The sequence below is a fragment of the Eriocheir sinensis genome, unplaced genomic scaffold (genome assembly GCF_024679095.1).
Source record: "Eriocheir sinensis breed Jianghai 21 unplaced genomic scaffold, ASM2467909v1 Scaffold399, whole genome shotgun sequence".
In the NCBI taxonomy this organism is placed as follows: Eukaryota; Metazoa; Arthropoda; class Malacostraca; order Decapoda; family Varunidae; genus Eriocheir; species Eriocheir sinensis.
The window spans coordinates 154,799-175,246 of NW_026111719.1; the positions used below are offsets into that span (position 1 = coordinate 154,799).

The 20,448-nt window shown below is 43.9% G+C and overlaps 2 protein-coding genes across 2 annotated transcripts in view; both read right to left on the bottom strand.

Annotated features, from left to right (window-relative positions):
- LOC126992096 (synaptonemal complex protein 2-like) overlaps positions 1–9,899 on the bottom strand; it is a 26,999-nt gene extending 17,100 nt beyond the window's left edge. The window contains exons 1-3 of the mRNA XM_050850773.1: positions 9,496–9,899; positions 7,627–7,767; positions 2,416–2,452 (exon numbers count right to left, since the gene is read on the bottom strand). Of these exons, the coding sequence (XP_050706730.1) occupies positions 2,416–2,433 (18 nt within the window). The 5' untranslated portion in view covers positions 2,434–2,452; positions 7,627–7,767; positions 9,496–9,899. The remainder of the gene's footprint in view (positions 1–2,415; positions 2,453–7,626; positions 7,768–9,495) is intronic.
- LOC126992090 (uncharacterized) overlaps positions 9,500–20,448 on the bottom strand; it is a 22,806-nt gene continuing 11,857 nt past the window's right edge. The window contains exon 3 of the mRNA XM_050850770.1: positions 9,500–9,568. Within this exon, the coding sequence (XP_050706727.1) occupies positions 9,500–9,568 (69 nt within the window). The remainder of the gene's footprint in view (positions 9,569–20,448) is intronic.

Below are 20,448 nucleotides of genomic sequence, written 5' to 3' on the forward strand. Positions count from 1 at the left end.
AAAACAAAGCTATTGAGACGGTTGTTAAGACTCAAAAAGTTATCATAGACCGCCTCAACAACTTCACATCCCTCATAACCCAGCTTCAGCAGGACCAACACCAGTACTTATTGGCTCACCATTTGGCTTTAATGGCAGCAAACCTCAGAGCTGTCTACCTTGCAATCACAAATTTTAAATTAGCACTGCAGGACACATTTACACTCCTCAGAGACGTGTTAGATGGTGTTGTAACCCCTTCCCTTCTCACCCCTCAGGAACTTATGCATGTCATTGATTGGGCCAGAACAGAAAAGGCTTAACTCCTGTTTTCAGTGAGACCCAGGTTCAATATTATTATCCCTACATGGAGGCAACATTGACTACAGATGGTATCTTGGTGCATATCCCCTTTAGGTCGCCAGATATGTTCACTATCTATCACATTCATCCATTCCCTACAGTTGTCAATTCTTCCATCTACCAACTATCTACATCTCATGCCACTCTCTTGGTTTCATCAGATTTCATGCACATTGCTTTTCCAGCTGACTTTCATGATTGCCATATCACCCGATTCCAGATGTACCTTTGCCCTGCTTATCAGTACGTCTTTTTGCCTACCAGTCATTATCCTTGTGAGCTGGGTCTAGTTAGAAACTCCCCAATTGAATCTCTGTGTCTTTTCACCCCAGTCGAGGATACCACCATCTTCCACCTTAGAGTGAAACCCTGGCGTTACTTCTATTTCCATCATCCCATTGCTCTTACAGTCACTTGCCCTGGATCCCGACCTAGCAACACCGCTGTCCACGGCTCCTTTGTCATCTTGGAGGCCTGCAGTCTCACATCCCACAACCTAACAACTAAACAATCTAACCATCTATTGCTCAACCAAACCTTTCATACCTACAACCTCAAACCCTTCAACTTGCCGACACCAACAACTCCCCTACAACTCGAACCCTTACACTCTTTAGGAGACACCTTACCCAAACTCACTGCACCGAACATCACCCTACAACCCATTTCCTCTCTCACCATCTGGCCAGAACTTCGCCCCGACACAGTATACCCCATCCTCGCGTCACTGACTACGGTACTGACGCTCACTGTGATCCTGGCTACCCTCCTCATCTGTGTCTTCCACCGCCGCTACGCCTTCCTGCGTCGAGCCGTCCTCCAGCGCCCCTTACAGCCCGCAACGGCATAGGCCATATTCCCGTTGTCCAATAATATTTTTTTTTTTCATTGAGCATAATTGTATTCATATGCCATTTATCTATACCCAGAGGACAGGATAATTTCTTACAATAACTAACTAACATGCAAGTCCTCTGTGATATGTATCTGTTTACCATTTGTATATACGCCTATATCTCCATATACAACCAATTTTTTTTTGTTTCCATATTTTAACTTAACCATGTATGTATTCCCATACCATTTATTCCATGATCATGATCATATTTTCTACTATATATTATTTCTCATGTTATATTTAGTTAATAAATCATTCTCCCGGGAGTTTAGATATTAGAAAACAAATATTTTTTTTTTTGTGCACTTGTTTTTATTTGTTTATACACCATTACTATAGGTCATGTAACCATGTGCCAATTGTTTAACTGCATTTAACTGCTATTTGTCCCTCATGGGCTTCTCATCCTGTATCCCATTCATTATTTTTTTTCCCATTCCCTTTTACTATGTACTTCCTCTCTCGTCTTCATACTTTCTATACCTCATTTTGCCCGGCCATCCTTGTACATAGAGTTTTACTTTCATCGTGGCGTGGGCGCCACGCTAGCCTGACCGAGCATTGTAAACATGTAAATATTAATCCTAAATATCTATCCGTTTCCACTTCTTCTCCTTCTATCTGTATAAATCCTTTTGTGACTAGGCAACCTCATGAACGAAAGATGACGCACATAGCTTGTGCGGCTGCCGAGGGCAGTCATCATTTCGTGTAGATAGAGTTCACATCACCGCTCCGTGTAAGACACACAACCAGTAAAAAGACAAGTTAAGCAAGGACTTTAACTCCAAACCTGCTAAACTTATATTGCTTTAATAATGAAATATCTGTCTCTAGGCCACCAGCCCTAATCAGGCCATACCTGCGGCAAACAAAGTGGCAAGGGTGTGTGTGCTGTGGAGGTATAATTGGTGGAGTGGACATGATGCCATTCACTGCCTTGACATCAACCTGTCATTCTCGTGCCGTCAAAACATGGTGGTTACCTGGGTGAGAGGTCATGCTTCGGGCTGTGTCTTATCCATTGTGACGGTGTTGTTTACTGATAGCTACACTGGAACCATTTCCACACATTAAACCTCCATGGTGGGAACTAACAGGATGGAGAGAAGAAAAGAAACACCAATAGAAAGGAAATCAATGTAGGAATAAGAGAAAAATTAGTAAACACTCACCACTCTGTCCCTCCTCATCTTCTTCAGTTCCTAGTGTCTGGAAATCAGGTTTGGTGTTAACTGTGTAAACATTACCATACTTTGATATATATATATATCATTATAAATTGGGTGCTACTTCAGCGTGCAGTCTGGCCCAGTATCACAAGTCTGCAAAATGACCTGACCTGTCTCCCGAAACCTAGCTCATGTGTCGCCCCAATAGAAAAGAAAAGAAAAAAAAAAAGACCAATGGAAAACAAAAATACATAAGATAAATTAATAAAAAAATAAACAAAAACATTCTCCATGAAATCAAATGGGTCAATGACTTGACTCTTGAGGCAGTCACTGTAAACAGAGTTAATCATCGCATCAAATATCTTAACGCAACGAGACTCGCTTGGTTTAAACGCAGCCTCCTAAATGTAAGGAAATCAATGAGAGAGAGAGAGAGAGAGAGAGAGAGAGAGAGAGAGAGAGAGAGAGAGAGAGAGAGAGAGAGAGAGAGAGAGAATGTGAAGGGAAAGGAAGGGATAGGAAGGGAGGGGAAGAGAGGGTTAAGGAAGGGAAGGAAAGTGAAGTGAAGGGAAGGGAAGGGAGGGTATGGTAATGGAGGGGAAGGGAAGGATGGGAAAGGAAGGGATGGGAAGGAGGGGAAGAGAGGGTTAAGGAAGGAAGGAAAGTGATGGGAAGGAGGGAGGGAAGGAAGGAAAGAAAAAGGATGTGAAGGAAGGGATGGAAAGGGGAGAGAAGGGACAGGAAGGGATGGGATGGAAAAGGAAGGGATGGGCTCGGAAGGGAAGGGAAGAGAAGGGATGGGAAGGGATGGGATGGGAAAGAAGGGATGGGAGGGGAAAGGAAGGGATGGGAAGGGATGGGCTGGGACGGGACGGGCAGAGAAGGGATGGGAAGGGATAGGAAGGGAAGGGATGGGATGGGAAGGGAAGGGAAGGGATGGGAAGAGAAGGCTAAGGAAGGGAAGGGAAGGAAAGGTTAGGGAAAGGAAGGGATCAGAAGGGAAAGGAAGGGATGGGAAGGGAAAGGAAGGGATGGGAAGAGAAAGGAAGGGAAGGGACGGGAAGGGAAAGGAAGGGATGGGAAGGGAAGGGATGGGAAGGGAAGGGATGGGAAGGGAAGGGAAGGGAAGGTGTAGCCGCTGTTCCGGCTCCGCGGCGAAAGATAGATTAATGTGGTAGATATGTATGTAGGCATTATCGGATTATATGAATTTATGAATTATGTCGGGATGGTCGAGCGAAGGGGTGGTGTGAGGCGGTAGTGTCGCCAGATGTTCAACGGAAAAGTGTCGAGACAGCGGCGAGATGAGTGAAATGCTGACTCGGGACGCCTGCTGGAGGCCCTCAACTCCTAGGAAAGCCTTGCCAAATATGTGTTTCCTTAGGTTCAAAGTACAGAGGAAGGGTCACACTACCACCAGGGCCACAAAACTACCCCTGGAAATGCCCACAACTCCTAGGAAAGCCTTGCCAAATATGTGTTTCCTTAGGTTCAAAGTACAGAGGAAGGGTCACACTACCACCAGGGCCACAAAACTACCCCTGGAAATGCCCACAACTCCTAGGAAAGCCTTGCCAAATGTGTGTTTCCTTAGGTTCAAAGTACAGAGGAAGGGTCACACTACCACCAGGGCCACAAAACTACCCCTGGAAATGCCCACAACTCCTAGGAAAGCCTTGCCAAATATGTGTTTCCTTAGGTTCACGGTACAGAGGAAGGGTCACACTACCACCAGGGCCACAAAACTACCCCTGGAAATGCCCACAACTCCTAGGAAAGCCTTGCCAAATGTGTGTTTCCTTAGGTTCAAAGTACAGAGGAAGGGTCACACTACCACCAGGGCCACAAAACTACCCCTGGAAATGCCCACAACTCCTAGGAAAGCCTTGCCAAATATGTGTTTCCTTAGGTTCACGGTACAGAGGAAGGGTCACATTACCACCAGGGCCACAAAACTACCCCTGGAAATGCCCACAACTCCTAGGAAAGCCTTGCCAAATGTGTGTTTCCTTAGGTTCACGGTACAGAGGAAGGGTCACAAAACTACCTCTGGGAATGCCCACAACTCCTAGGAAAGCCTTGGCAAATGTGTGTTTCCTTAGTTTCACGGTACAGAGGAAGGGTCACAAAACTACCCCTGGAAATGCCCACAACTCCTAGGAAAGCCTTGGCAAATGTGTTTCCTTAGGTTCACGGTACAGAGGAAGGGTCACAAAACTACCCCTGGAAATGCCCACAACTCCTAGGAAAGCCTTGGCAAATGTGTGTTTCCTTAGGTTCACGGTACAGAGGAAGGGTCACAAAACTACCCCTGGAAATGCCCACAACTCCTAGGAAAGCCTTGGCAAATGTGTGTTTCCTTAGGTTCACGGTACAGAAGAAGGGTCACAAAACTACCCCTGGAAATGCCCACAACTCCTAGGAAAGCCTTGGCAAATGTGTGTTTCCTTAGGTTCACGGTACAGAGGAAGGGTCACAAAACTACCCCTGGAAATGCCCACAACTCCTAGGAAAGCGTTGGCAAATTATGCTTACATCTCAAAATTATCAAATAATCTATGTTTCTTTATGTGCACCATTTAATTCTGCATGTTTTTATATATAATACATGATGATTATATTGAGTTTATGGCTGAAAAAACAGACACAGACGGGCTAGGCATGGGTCATATAGGATGACTGGCAGGAACCAACACTATGAGCCACATATTTGTAACAGGTTCACAGCATGGTGTGGTGAATGCTTATGTTGCCTTCCCATGACTGAGCCTTGGGGAGCTTGGCCATTTCAGGGGAGTTTATGACCCCTCTGCGGGCTGCCTCTGTACAGTCAATGTGAAAAAAAGACTCATTACAAACCCAATAATCTCCTTTTTTTGCCTTTGAAAAGAGTTTGCATTAAGAGTCTACTGATAGCAGCCAGCTTACTATGAGGGGCCTTGAGCCAGGCAGCGCTTTTGGCAAATATCTTGTAAAGAAACAGCTTGAGCACACCCCTGGCACCATTGTGAAGGATTAGGGCGCTCATTTGGGGGGATAGTTTTGGGAACGCATTAATGGAAACAACATTAATTGAAATGGGGAAATTTGTTTGGGTTTATGATCTTTTGCTTTGGGAACTAAATTCAGGAACAAATTAATCTCATAAACACACACACACACACACACACAAAAAAAAAAAAAAAAAAAAAGGTTCCAGAACTGGAGGGACTGACATATGAAGAGAGACTAAAGGAAATGGACTTAGCAACACTAGAACAAAGAGGAGACCTAATACAAATATATAGGCTATTGAGTAAAACGGAAGAAGTAGATAACGAGAAATTGCTACTAAGAGAGGAACCTTCCAGCAGGAATATTAGAGGACATAGTAAAAAGTTGAGGAAGGGAAGATGCTCAAGAGACATAAAGAAATATAGCTTCCCACAAAGAAATATAGAGCTTTGGAAAAGACTAAGTGAAGAAATAGTATCGGCAAAGAGTGTGCAGGGGAAAGTTGGATAATTATAGATACGGAGACGGGACCACACCAGCGTAAGCCCAGGCCTGTAAAATTACAACTAGGTAAATACACACACTCACAGACTCAAACATATACTCATATTCATAGTGTGTGTGTGTGTGTGTGTGTGTGTGTGTGTGTGTAATGAGGTATTATTTTATTTTTGTTTCCATTGTAATGGCCTGAAATGTACTACAATTGTAATGGTATTTTTTCCCCATGTAAATAGAGTGGGGTGGGTGTTTGTAACCACCATATGGTGTGTGTGTGGTTTCTGAGAGAGAGAGAGAGAGAGAGAGAGAGAGAGAGAGAGAGAGAGAGAGAGAGAGAGAGAGAGAGAGAGAGAGAGGAGAGAAGAGAGAAAAATGAAAAGTATGAGAGGAGAGAAAGAAAGAAGTTTGAGAGAGGAGAGAGAGAGAGAGAGCGAGAGGGAAGAGATGGGGTTGAAACAAAGAGGCTGTTGCTCCCATATCTCCCCTACAATCTGTAGTGTCAACAAAATTCAGAGGTGTCAGGGGTCAAAACAGGGTATCGTTGCCAAAGGCGGTCAATCTGCCTTCTTTTAATTATTGCGGGAGAACGGTAAATATTTATAATGGAAATAAAATACTAGTGACCTTATATTGATATTGGAGGCCTACCAAGGAAATCTCAGGTCTCAAGCAGGCCTAACCTGCGGTCAATTTGTCACTCCGTGACGTCACACCAAGGCATTTTGGGGACGAGACTAACGCCCTTCCTCGCACTAGGTTGTGGGGCGAGCTCATTCTCATGAGCGACATCGCCCTTTCAGGTGAGGAAAGAACTGTTCACGGTGTTCAACTCACTTTGGCTATAATACTATAACTGAGACTGGATTCTCACGAGCGACATCGCCCCTTTCAGGTGCGCCAAAGGCAAGCCTGACAGATGGGAAGCTGGGCGTCGTCCAGACCAAGGCCAACATGCAGCAGTAAACACTTTTGAAGCTGCGTTAGTATTGCCTGTGGCAGGGTGTGAGAGAGGAAGGAAGGAGAAGGCCAAAAGGGTGGTATGTGTGTCGTTCTCAGGGGTAACAATGGATAAGCGCAAACACTCACTAGTTTTAGTTAGGACTTAATTAAGGTGTGGAATGGTGGAGTCTGTGTTTCCCCGTGTGGGTGGAAACAGTTATTATGTGGGTGCTATTATGCCATGTGTGTGCATGTTAGTTTAAGGTGTTAATGTTAACCTGTGTTCATGGTATTTACAAATGTAATTAGTGATGTAAGATACGTAAGCTAACCTCTAATAAGTGGACCCTGTCCACCATTCACCATCAGAATCTCTAAGCAATAATTACCTCAAGTAACTTTCTTAAAGTCGTGTTACCTATATTACTTGGACAGGTGATGATCCTGTGTGCGATAATGGTGCTTTATAAGACTGGGTGAATAAACTACTAATTTTACTCCGTGGTTTAAATAATCAATAATTAATTCTACTTTGAGCTATAATGAACCTACATAATTAATTAAAAGAGTGCCCATGAACGGCACGACACCATGTCCTTAGGTAAGCTGCTGGGGTAGTCCTCGGTGGAAGAAAGTGTAAGCTATCAGCAGGGGACAGCTGCTGGACACACAGGAGGAACTGTCACCAGGAGGGACACAACACATAGAAGAAAAAAGACAACAACAACAACAACAAGCAGGAGGAGGAAACAAGGAAAAAATAAACTCAACACTCACCAATAGTGTGTGCTGCTCCTTCTTTTCCATTCTCTTCCTCCTCCTCATCTTCTTACTCTTCTTCTTCTTCTTCTTCCTCCTCTTCTTCTTGTTGTTGTCTGTGCATATTGTTGTAAATTGTCCATGCTCTTCCTCCTCTCTCTGCATCATAAAAAACTGTGTCAACAACCACTGAGCTCCTTCAGACTGTAATGGCACAGATTGGCACCAAAACACCCAAGCTAAGTCTTCAAACACACACAACTTCTGGCATAAAATAACAAAGAATGACCTCGCTCACTCAGATAATAATAATAATGTCTCATTTGTACGGAAGAACAGATGATTTTTTGGAGTAAAGACGTGTGGTTTTGTCAGGTTAGGTCAGAGGGCGGCACCCAGCATTTTTACGGCAAACCTTGAAAGGGTGGAGAAGGGGTCAACAAACAGGTGGGCCATTATTTAAAAGCACCAAAATCTCCCAGAAAGAAACATTTTTGTCCACCAGTGTCCCACAGGTCATGTTCTGGGGACAGTGTTGCCTCTAGGCAAGGTAATACTTTTTTGGTCCCTGAATGCAGTGCAGTAAAGAAACACTTCCAGAAAATAGAAACAAAATTTATATGACACAAAAATGTTTATGTAAGTGAAGCGCACCCCCGCTGGGCTGTGTGTCAGGGGGCGACACATTCCTCAGGCCCACAAAACACCCAAAAGACAATCACAAAACACCAAAAAATCTGCATTATGAAGCCAAATCTATACCGCTATATTACACCAGCCCAAAGTGGTGAAAAAACATGGCTCTCCACCACACTGTGACCCCCCCAGGGGAGACTGTGTGTATGCACACACCCCTGAAAGCAGCGAGGCTCCTTCCTTAACCCCCTGGACCCCAGCGATGCGTCACGGAGCGTTGAGGCGCCCCAATGGAACAGCCAAGGAGGCTAATGTTTTAACCCAGTAGCAGCGGGGATCATGTTTCTTAATGGTCACTCTAAGTGAGAAAAATGAGAAAAAAATCATCACTCTCATAAACCATTTCATAATATATATATATCAATGCATTTGTGATCAGTTTATGCATCATCTATTTTGGGGGTTTATATCATGGCATAAATTTGGCCCGTCGCTGCTACACGGTAAAGCCACAAATTTGGCCCGTCGCTGCTACACGGTAAAGCCACAAATTTGGCCCGTCGCTGCTACACGGTAAAGCCACAAATTTTGCCCGTCACTGCTACCGGGTTAACTGTACATGAAAGGGGTATGACGGGACAGTGCCCCAAGCAGGCAGGACCCACGCCACGCCTTGCAGGTCACTGTTCTCAGTTATTGCGTTTGTGTAAACATGTCACTGGTCATGAGGAGACACACTTATAACAACTCCCTCTGTCGCCCTCATGCCAACTCCTCCCTCATCAGCTGAGGCAGTAAACCTTGACACACAAATGTGGAAGAGCTTGTTGCATTGCTCACATAAAAAGTTGGGCACAACATCTGTGGTCATATGCTGGAGAGAGACAGAAGGGGAAGGAATTATAGGAGAAGGGAATAGACCCCAGGAGATGGGACACAACCCTCGATTAATACCTGGTACATTGCTGGGTGGACAGGAGCGTAGGGTATCGGAAATGCCACCCAAATTTTTCCACTCCGCCGGGAATCGAACCCGGGCTCTCTCGGTTGTGAGCCGACTGTGCTAACCACTGTACCATGAAGCCCCCGCCTTGCTCACATAAACTTACTAACAATCACACTAGCACAATGCAAGTATGAAACATTAAATTAATTTGTATTTTTTTATCTGTAAATTCAAATATATGCCATTTTGGTGAAGGTAACAGGAGGCATCCAGACACAAGCAGACTGAACCAAGACTTTACTTACTGGGTTACTTGACGGAGTTGTTGTTGTTGTTGAGAGTCCACCGCTGCTTGGGCCCCAGTCCAGAGGGCCTCTTCTGGAGCTCCAGGATGGAGTTTGAGCCTGCCGAACAAAATAAGTGACTTTGAAATGTTTAGTAGTGTAACTGTGTGGTTGTAAGGAAAGACAGGGACACTATATATCATACTGTACACATGGAAACAAGACTGTGTGTGTGTGTGTGTGTGTGTGTGTGTGCGTGTGTGTGAGGGAAAGGGCCGTTGTGTAAGGCAGTGCGGGTGTCATTCTAGAGTTTTACACACACGCACACACGCCCTCCAAAACACGCACACAAGCCTTCACACACGCACACAGGCCTTCACACACGCACACAGCCCCGCACACACGCCATAAAACACAGCCATAAGTGACGTGCCGTGACACACACTTATAAACACGAAAAATCCGCCCACAATCTCCACTCCCTGTTTTCTCCGTGTTCTCTTGGTCTCCGGCGGTTACTGTGGGTTTCTAAAGGCGAGCAGAACGATTACCACATGATATACTGCCTCAGACACCTCCGTCAGGCTTTACAAGTGGAGAAAACGGTAAAATAATGTGTTTGCCTGGAAAGGAGAGGTCGGCGGCCATCTTGTCTTCCTCTTCTTCTTCTTTGACCTGTTACCTGTATCGTGTTGTGTTATTTTGTTCCTTATTTTGTGTTCTATGTGTGTTTTAATGGCGGGAAATGCTTGAAGAAAATATGATTACTGTTTTGACGGGTTTAAATTATATTGAGGAAGTGTTTTCACGTGTGTTGGGGTTAATAGTTTGCGCCTAACTAAATTGTCTAAGCTAAGGAGATTGCCGTACTTGGCTCATTTCCTTCTGTTTTTAGGCCAAAACTATTAAAAACACTTCCATAATCAACACTGTAGACAATATCTTTAATTATGAGGGTGTCGACATCAAATATACACTGATTTCTCTAATAATTGTACAACATAAGATAATACATTTCAAAGTCTACCCTGAAAAACATACATAGAAAACGTAAAGTAATGAGGAGTTAAAGAAAACGAGAGCGTGGATTAGGCTATTTCTCAGAGGTATAGACGAGAGAGAGATTTACTTAGATTTACATAGAAAATCAGACCACACAGACCCCATGGTCCAGACTAGGTGGTCTGTCCTTAAACCCAAGTGCTTTTACATTAATCAGATGGCTCCAAAACGTTGCTTTTCTACTCTAGTTAATATTAAGTTCAAGGAAGTGACGGTCGAGCTTGTTTTTAAAGGAGTCAATCGTGTTACACTGGACCACTGATGGTGGGAGCTTATTCCATTCTTGCACTACAACGTTGGTGAAGAAAAATTTGGTGCAGTCTGAATTTACTTGTCTACATTTGAGTTTTGTGCCATTGTTCCTCGTTCGCAAAGTGTCATCGATCATAAGCAATTTTGTTCTGTCTACATTCGTGAAACCATTAAGTTTTTTAAAACATTCGATCAGTTTTCCTCGGAGGCGACGTTTCTCGAGAGAGAACATGTTAAGGGTGGAAAGCCTTTCTTCGTAGGATTTGTTGCGCAAGGAAGGGATCATTTTTGTTGCCCGACGCTGAACACCTTCTAGTTTAGCAATATCCTTTGCATGGTGGGGAGACCAAAACTAAACCGCATATTCCAAGTGGGGTCTGACTAAACTATTGTAGAGCGGAAGTATTACATCTTTATTCTTGAATAAAAAGTTTCTTTTAATGAAGCCCAACATTCTGTTCGCTTTATTTGCTGCATCGATGCATTGATGTGAGAATTTGAGGTTTGACGCGATTTAATCCCCAGGTCCTTAACGCATTGAACGCTTGTGAGTTTAACGCCGCGTATTTCGTAATCGAACTCTTAGAGAGAGAGAGAGAGAGAGAGAGAGAGAGAGAGAGAGAGAGAGAGAGAGAGAGAGAGAGAGAGAGAGAGAGAGAGAGAGAATTTACATAGAAAATCAGACCACACAGACCCCATCGTCGAGACTAGTTTGGGAACTGTCACAGGGGGGGAAGGAGGAAGGGGGGAAGGGGGAGTGAACTAACACAGGGGGGGAAGGAGGAAGGGGGGAAGGGGGAGGGAATTGACACAGGGGGGAAGGAGGAAGGGGGGAAGGGACAAGTGAAACAATGCGAAATAGTAAAACTAGTATCGGAAAATACACTTTTGTGCCTTACGGAAACACAACAAAAATATATGAAAGTTAATGTTTTGGATGATTTAAAGTACACAGACTCAAACAGAGATGAGAAAGACAAGAAAGGTTCATGTGTTATGCACAGAAAAAATGACTATTTAGTTACAGAAAAAGTGAATAGCAAGCACAGTGCATGTGAAATGTGTAGTAGGAAATACAGTTTTAGGTTGTTACTTGTGTACATGTGACCAAGCAAGGAACAGAGTTATTGAAGTTGAAATAAACAACATGCTTCATAAAATTGAAGAGGAACCTTTGTAGGGGACTTTAATGCAGGGTTTCTTGGGACACAAGAGGTTAATGGTGAGAGAGTGCTTAACTGGCTTGAAAAAAGGAACTTGATAGTATTGTTAAACACAAACTGTACCGGAGAAACTACTTGGGAAGGCCGTGGCATAACTTTGTGATGATGAACCAAAGAATGTAGTATTGACACATAGAGATGAACACAAAGAAAAGTATGATTTGTCTGACTGTTCTAAGTGTATCTATACAAATGAATTTAGAAAAATGTAAGTACTATAACAACAAGAAATCACATACATGAAAATAAGTGAAGACAGTTTGTTAAAGGAGTATATAGCAGAATTGGAAAATGAAATAAAAACAAACACTATAAATGACATTTGAGAGTCTTATGAGACAAATATCAGAAAAAAAACATATGAAAAGAAAAATTAGAAGGAGAACTAAACAAGGAAATGAAATGTAAATAGAGCCAATATGGATGATGACAGAGATTAAAAGAGAAATAAGCAAAATACAACAATGAAAAAAGAAAGCTTCAATTAAGGCAACATGTGGTAGCCCTGCGGGTAACCCAAACCCTCCTCTTGGTAACGTCGGTAACCACCCGGGTAATCTTGGTAGCTTCGGTAACCAACCGGGTAGTCCAAAGGACGACATACCATGCGGAGCAGTCCCTCGTCGCCAGCCTTCCTTTACCACCAACACCACCACCACAGCGACTCGGGCGTTATCTCTCCGAGGACGAAGAGAATATGGAAACGCTGTTGGACCATCAAGCCCTGTCCCTTCTCGCTGAGACAATTAGCGGCCCATTAGCGGGCGCGTGCGTTACAAACAGTAGTGACAGGAGAGGTCATTAGTCATCAGCGCCACTTTACGCCGAAGCAAGGATGATAAGTGTAAGTGACACCACTCATTAGTCATCAACGACACCTGACTCCGAGGTGAGGCAAATGAGAACGGACAACGCCCATCTGACCTTTACACCTACAGCGTTGGCCATACTAATTGGCCTCCAGCCTCGCGGAAGAAACGCCAGTGTGTCACAGCTACAACACGCTACTAGAAGCCAATCACAAGGCTCCGAAGAATCCACGAAAGCTGAGCGTACAGTAGCAACAAAGGCCCCGTGGGAGCTCACGGAAACAAAAGAGCCACCCACGAGACGCGAAAAATACCTGAGCTCCTACGCCAGGACAAACGCCAAACCCAGGGCAAGCAGCAATCTAGGCCACACCTCCTAGGTCCTACGAGCACCCTTCGAGCTCCTCCCTCATCCTCGTCCAAGACTGCATATAAAATAGCCAGCACCAGCCAGAGAACAGCTCCAGAACAGCTACAGAACAAGAACAGAACAAAGCTCCACTCACTCGCGACAAGCAGAAGCAGCAAGATACAAGAAACCAAGAAAGAAGGACTCAAGCCAGAAGTCATGAAAAAATTCAAGAAAGAAGGACTCAAGCCAGAAGTCACGAAAGAAGAATTCAAGAAAGAAGGATTCAAGCCAGAAGTCATGAAAGAAGAATTCAAGAAAGAAGGACTCAAGCCAGAAGTCATGAAAGAAGAATTCAAGGAAGAAGGACTCAAGCCAGAAGTCATGAAAGAAGAACTCAAGAAACAAGAGCTCAAGAAAGAAGAGTCAAGGAAGAAGAAACGAAGAGACAAGATAGAAGAAGCGTTGGAGCCCTGCCCTTCACCCAAGCTACTGTCTTCTGTATTGTTCGTGAGTAGAAGTGTGAGCTGTGTAGATTAAGGTCCAGTGCGGCATAGATTAGGAATTGTTAGGATTTATTATTGTGTACTATTGTATGTTACAGGAGCAGTGATTACTGTCCCCATTTCTTTTATTATTGTGTTCTCATTGTTGTGTTTGTGTTACGTCACTGTGAGCCAGTATCGTGACACGTCTTCACGTCTCTCATTTCGTCCATCTTTCTTCATTTTCTTATCTTTTTTCATCTTTTTTTTCGTATCCGAGTGTTGGAAGGTGAGGAAAATGGACGGCCATTTGCTCTCATCTTTAATTCATCCATCATGGGTGAGAGAGAGAGAGAGAGAGAGAGAGAGAGAGAGAGAGAGAGAGAGAGAGAGAGAGAGAGAGAGAGAGAGAGAGAGAGAGAGAGAGAGAGACAGAAGAAAGGAGGGAGAAAGAGAAAGAAAAGGAAGAATGAGACAGGATCGGACATGAGAATAAGAGAGAGAGAGAGAGAGAGAGAGAGAGAGAGAGAGAGAGAGAGAGAGAGAGAGAGAGAGAGAGAGAGAGAGAGAGAGAGAGAGAGAAATGGGATAAAATAAAACGGAGAAATGCGACAAATTCTCTCTCCTGAACAATCTCGTGGAAGGAAGAGGAGTGGCAATAGCAGGAGGAGGAGGTGGAGGAGAAAACATGGAAACTTTTAAACAAGGAAGGGTAGGCAGGAGTGTCTGATGGCTTATAATGAGGCTGCCTGCTTATTTCCTAAGTTAGTCAGGATATTAAAGATCTACGGTAGAGATTAAAGAACTTGCACTAAGAACGTAACGAGGAGGAAGAGTAGATGGATGATGAGAAGGATGAAGAAAAGGAGGAGGAAGAGGTGAAAAATAGAAGTGGAATATGAGGATGATGAAGAGGAGGAGGAGGAGAAGGAGGGGGAGGAGAAGGAGGAGGAGGTCAAGTTAATAGGAACAACAGTATGGAAGAAACAAAAACACAAAGTAAGAAGAGAAGAAGCACAACAAAAACATGAAAAATAAACTGAAAATGAAAACAAGTATAGAAAAGAACGATGGGAACAAGAAACACACTAAATGAAAAAAAGGGAAATGAACGATCGTACAGTAAACGAGAAACTCGAAATTATTAGAAAAAAAGTCGAACCAATAAAAAGGAAACGAAAAGTCGCAGAAAGTGGGAAAAAGGTTGCAAAAAAAAAACATTTGACTGTCACACTCATTTTAAGCAGTGAGAGCTTTTGCCCAATTCAAACACTCCAATTTTACCTCCTTTTCAGAATTTTATTACCCATTAACTCTCTCTCTCTCTCTCTCTCTCTCTCTCTCTCTCTCTCTCTCTCTCTCTCTCTCTCTTGTAGACAAGTGTCAGGTCCTTCAAGTTGGAACAAGGAATAAGAAGTTCGATTACGAAATGCGCGACGTTAAACTCAAAAGAGTTCAACGCGTTAAGGACTTGGGGGTCAAAATCACGTCAAACCTCAAATTCTCACAGCAATGCATCGATGCAGCAAATAAAGCGAACAGAATGTTGGGCTTCATTAAAAGAAACTTTTTATTCAAGAATAAAGATGTAATAATTCCGCTCTTCAATAGTTTAGTCAGACCCTACTTGGAATATGCGGTACAGTTTTGGTCTCCTCACCATACAAAGGACATTGCTAAATTAGAAGGTGTTCAGCGTCGGGCAACAAAAATGATCCCTTCCTTGCGCAACAATTCCTACGAAGAAAGGCTTTCCACCCTTAACATGTTCTCTCTTGAGAAACGTCGCCTCCGAGGAAAACTGATCGAATGTGTTAAAATACTTAATGGTTTCACGAATGTAGACATATCAAAATTGTTTATGATCGATGACACTTTGCGAACGAGGAACAATGGAATAAAACTCAAATGTAGACAAGTAAATTCAGACTGCACCAAATTTTCCCTCACCAACGTTGTAGTGCGAGGATGAAATAAGCTCCCACCTTCAGTGGTCCAGTGTAACACGATTGACTTCTTTAAAAACAAGCTCGACCGTCACTTCCTTCAACTTAATATTAACTAGAACTGAAATGCAACGTTTTGGAGCCTTGTGATTAATGTAGAATCACTTAGGTTAAGGACAGACCACCTAGTCTGAAGCATGGGGTCTGTGTGGTCTAATTTTCTATGTAAATTCTCTCTCTCTCTCTCTCTCTCTCTCTCTCTCTCTCTCTCTCTCTCTCAGTCGCTACCCGCTCTTCACAGCGAGAGGTCACGGGGTCAAGCGTCTTCCTCGCTCCTCGTTCCCATCCTCGTGGATTGGGATACGCTATTGCAGACGTCTTTAGTACTCACCGCTTGTTACAAAGTGTTGCTAGCCAAACGATTTGTGCTGACTGTTGTGCCGTGTTGCTTTGCGCCGAGACTGTGAGCCGTCTACAGTACGTGTGCTGTGTGATCTGATAGTCCTGCGAACGACATTATGCATCGCAGAGAGGATAAGTGTTTGCCCTTAATTTTATTACCTCTCCCCTTTATCTACCTTTTCGACGTAGCCATCAGTAAACACATATACACATAAACACAACACATTAGTGCTTCACTCCGTCCTATTTATTGATAATTTCATATTCCACGTGGCGACGCTCCACTCCATCACAGGTGTGGTGAGCGACTCGACCTGACTTTTCCCCAGAGACTTATTAATCTCATAATTACCCCCCACCTGCCACTCTCTATCTCTCTCCTTCCGCACTCGCTCTTTCGCTCCTCCTCTCTTGCTCCCCTCTCTCTCTCTCTCTCTCTGTCCGCCGTAGGGAGAAGTAGTGGTCGCTCCGTGCCGCGCTAGCCGCGGGACATGTGCTCCATATTCCTCAAACCTCACTACTCAAGGATAACACACTAGAGCAACGCAACTACATACGTGTCAGTGTTTAATAGAGACGCATACTGCAATACCATCATCAGCAAGCAACATGGATCCGTCTACTTCTGCACTCGAGACAACACGTGTGGAAAACAAGAATGAACCTTCCATGGCAAATCCTTCCACAGAATACCTTCACAACCTCACCAAAGTTCAGCTGCAGAAACACTGCCGCAATATAGGACTAACAAATGTGTGGGCCAACAAAGATCAGCTCGTGGAATTGATAATGGCAAACCACAGCGACGGAGCTCCTTCACCGTGCAGCACATCGACAACCAACAAACGCTGTAGTGTTAACAATCATTCTTGTGAACGCGGAAGTCCAGCATCTCTCAACAGCGAAAGTGAAAGTGAACGTGCTGTGTACCCCCGTAGTGAACCCATCTGTGCAGCATCTCAGAGCAGTGATCGTGACAAAAGTCCTGCATCTCTCAACAGCGAAAGTGAAAGTGAACGTGCTGTGTACCCCAGTAGTGAACCCGTCTGTGCAGCATCTCAGGGCAGTGATCGTGACAAAAGTCCTGCATCTCTCAACAACGAAAGTGAAAGTGTAGCATCTTTGGGCAGTGACCATGACAATGTTCTCTCACACGGCAGTAACTCAAACTCAAGTAATGACCCTCAAGAACCTACAGTGAATCACAAGAAACTGGAGTGTGAAATACATAAACTGTACGGAATGCTGCAAAGTATGAACAACGAAATCGAACACTCATACGAGGAAATAAAGAAAATGAACACCTGTTTCCATCATTTGGATGAACGCCTAACTAAACTTGAAAGGATCATAAGTAGAGGAGGTCATAGTGACGTTAATACTGAGGTCAGAAATACGGTGAGCCTAACTAGCCTAAGCCACCGTATCAGTGATCTGGAGGAAAAAGCGAGTGAAAACACACAGGCAAGTGGTAATACAAGTGATGTGCACCAGACAACACAGCCTAATCATGACTCTCCAGTGAAAAAACATCTAATTCTTGGTGACGTCAATCTCAGCAACATCCAGGTATCCGATTTATCAGACAGCTGGAGTGTGAGAACATTAGGGGAGGCAAACTATGATCTCATGAGCTGCTGGGTGAAAGAAAAACTCTCCTGGTCTCCGGCCACTTGCATAATCTACGCTGGCCTTTTTGACATTCTGGAAAGATCCGAGTACACAGTGGCCCTGGATAACCTCGGAGCCTTGATCAGTGAACTAAAAACGAAAAACGAAAACATGGACATCTATGTCAGTCAGCTGGTGCCAAGCCTGCAGAGTGATACATTGCAGGCCAAAATAAATGACTTCAATGAACACCTCCAAAAATGGGGTAATGAAAATGAAATACCCATTATAAACCCTGACCCGCTATTCAGGCTGGGGGATGGTAACATTGATGAGGATTGCTACTACGCTTATGGCCAGCACCAAGGATCCATGCTTATCAGACTAGGGGCCACAAGACTACTTCGTGCCATGGCTGGCCAGTGTACGCCTCTCCAGGGACACATGAACAAGGAAAATCTCAAAAAACATCTCCAGTCACACTACCTCCACAAACATCCTAACAAGCAAACACAGAGGACACCTGGCCACCCCCCCACCCCCACCACACCAGCACGCCAGGTAGACAGCGACGGATGGAGAAGGGCGGGGCGGCGCACCTACGCACCCCCATCCGCCCAGGCCCACCACTCTAATCCTTCTCGCCACCCCCATCCTCACCCTGCTGGGAACCACGGAAGGTGGAACAGTGACCTTAATCCTCCGCGCCACCCCCACCCCTACCCTCATGGGGGTCACGGAAGGCGGGACAGTAACCTGACAACACCTGGTCCCACACCTGACGATAGGAGGGGCACTAACCCTCACTACCCGACCTCCCACCTCCGATATGACAACTCTCAACAGCATCTCTCCCATGGATGGACTCCAAGCCACCCCCACCCCCACACCCAGAGCTCCACACCATCACCACCACCGCAACCATGGCCACGCAGAAGAGGAGCGTGCTACAACTGTGGGGAAACAAACCACACGCAAAACACATGCAGGTTTGACCATAAAATACGGTGCACAACATGTTACCAATTAGGCCACAAAAATAGACTATGTAACTTCTACAGAGGATAGGTCATTGGCGAAGAAGACGTTGCCGTTGAACATTATAGTAAAGCTAAGGACGGTCTCTCCATAGAACACATCAATGCCCAGTCTCTTCTATCTAGCTTCGAGGAAATAAAATTACTATTATATGACCGTGATATTGACATTCTCTGTGTTAGTGAGACTTGGCTTCATCAACAAACACCTGACTCACTAATAATAATACCAGGTTACAATTTATTTCGACACGATAAGGGCCGCGGAGGTGGAGTGTGTCTTTATGTTAAGGATAATCTAAGCTCCAAGATCATTACACCAGATGTTGAACCCTGTACTGGAATCGAAAACATATGGATCACAGTTCAAAGCAGAAAACTACCATCAATCATTGTAGGATGCTTATACAGACATCCCAAGGCCCCCGCTACCTCATATGATTATCTAATGGAAGTCTTCAAGCACGTTAACCTAAGAAAGAAACCCATGTATGTGTTCGGCGATCTTAACGATAACCTTCTAGTTAACAACAGCAACCTGCAGAAAATAATTGAAGCTTGCGGTTTATTCCAAGTAATAAGTAAACCAACACGTGTCACCCCCCAGTCTGCCACACTACTTGATGTCCTAATCACAAACAAAAAAGAAAGTATTGTTACCTCTGATTGCCTTCCCAGTACTATCGCAGATCACGACATGATTATCTCAAAAATCGACATCAGCAAACCCAAACGGACAAAAATAAAGAAAACTTTCAGAAGCATGGCCACATACAATAAAGATAACTTTTGTGAAGCATTGCTAACCAGCTCAGACTGCCTAAATAGTATCACGTTAACTGATGACATTGACGAACAGGTGAATATACTTAACACAATATTCAATTCTTGCCTAGATCAAGTTGCCCCAATGACGACTAAATATATAAATAGACCACCTGCTCCTTGGATTGACAAAGAAGTAAGAGATAACATGAAGTACAGGGATAGCTTACAAGGCCAGCTAAAATTAGATCGACACAACACACAAGTTTACAACAAATATAAAGAAGAAAAGAAACGCGTTAAGGATAAGCTCCACAAGGCAAAAAAGACATACTATCATAATAAATTCCGCCAAAGTAAAGGCAACTCGTCACAAATGTGGAGTAATATTAGAGGTATAGTGCGTAACAATAAAGCTAATAACAACATCATCACTAACGAAGATATTAATGACAAGGCGGAGGATTTTAACAACTACTTTGCTAACGTAGGAAGAGAAACTTTTGAGAGGTGCAAAAATGACTCTACTAACAATAATACTAACTCAGACAACGTACGAGTAACTCATGACACTACTGATAACTTAGACACAAATAACTTCTTCAGACCTAAACCAGTTGATGTTGAGACTGTAATTCTAACGATATCCAAACTAAAGGAGACCAAAGCTGTAGGTAGCGATGGCATTTCTTTAAATTTCACAAAAGACAGCCTTTTTGTTACAGCCTTCTACCTAACATGCATATTCAACACCTCAATAGTTACAGGTAAATTTCCCACCCCATGGAAACATGCCATTGTTGTCCCGATTTTTAAAGGAGGGGATAGCAATATCAACTCCAATTACAGACCTATATCTCTCCTCCCTGTAATATCAAAGGTCTTAGAAAAAATTGTAGCTAAGCAACTTTCTGACCACCTAGAAGGGAATGCTTTATTTTCTAACTCTCAACACGGATTCAGGCCGGAGCTATCTACTGAAACTGCTCTCACAGTAATATCCAATAATGTATATAGTAACCTACATAACAAG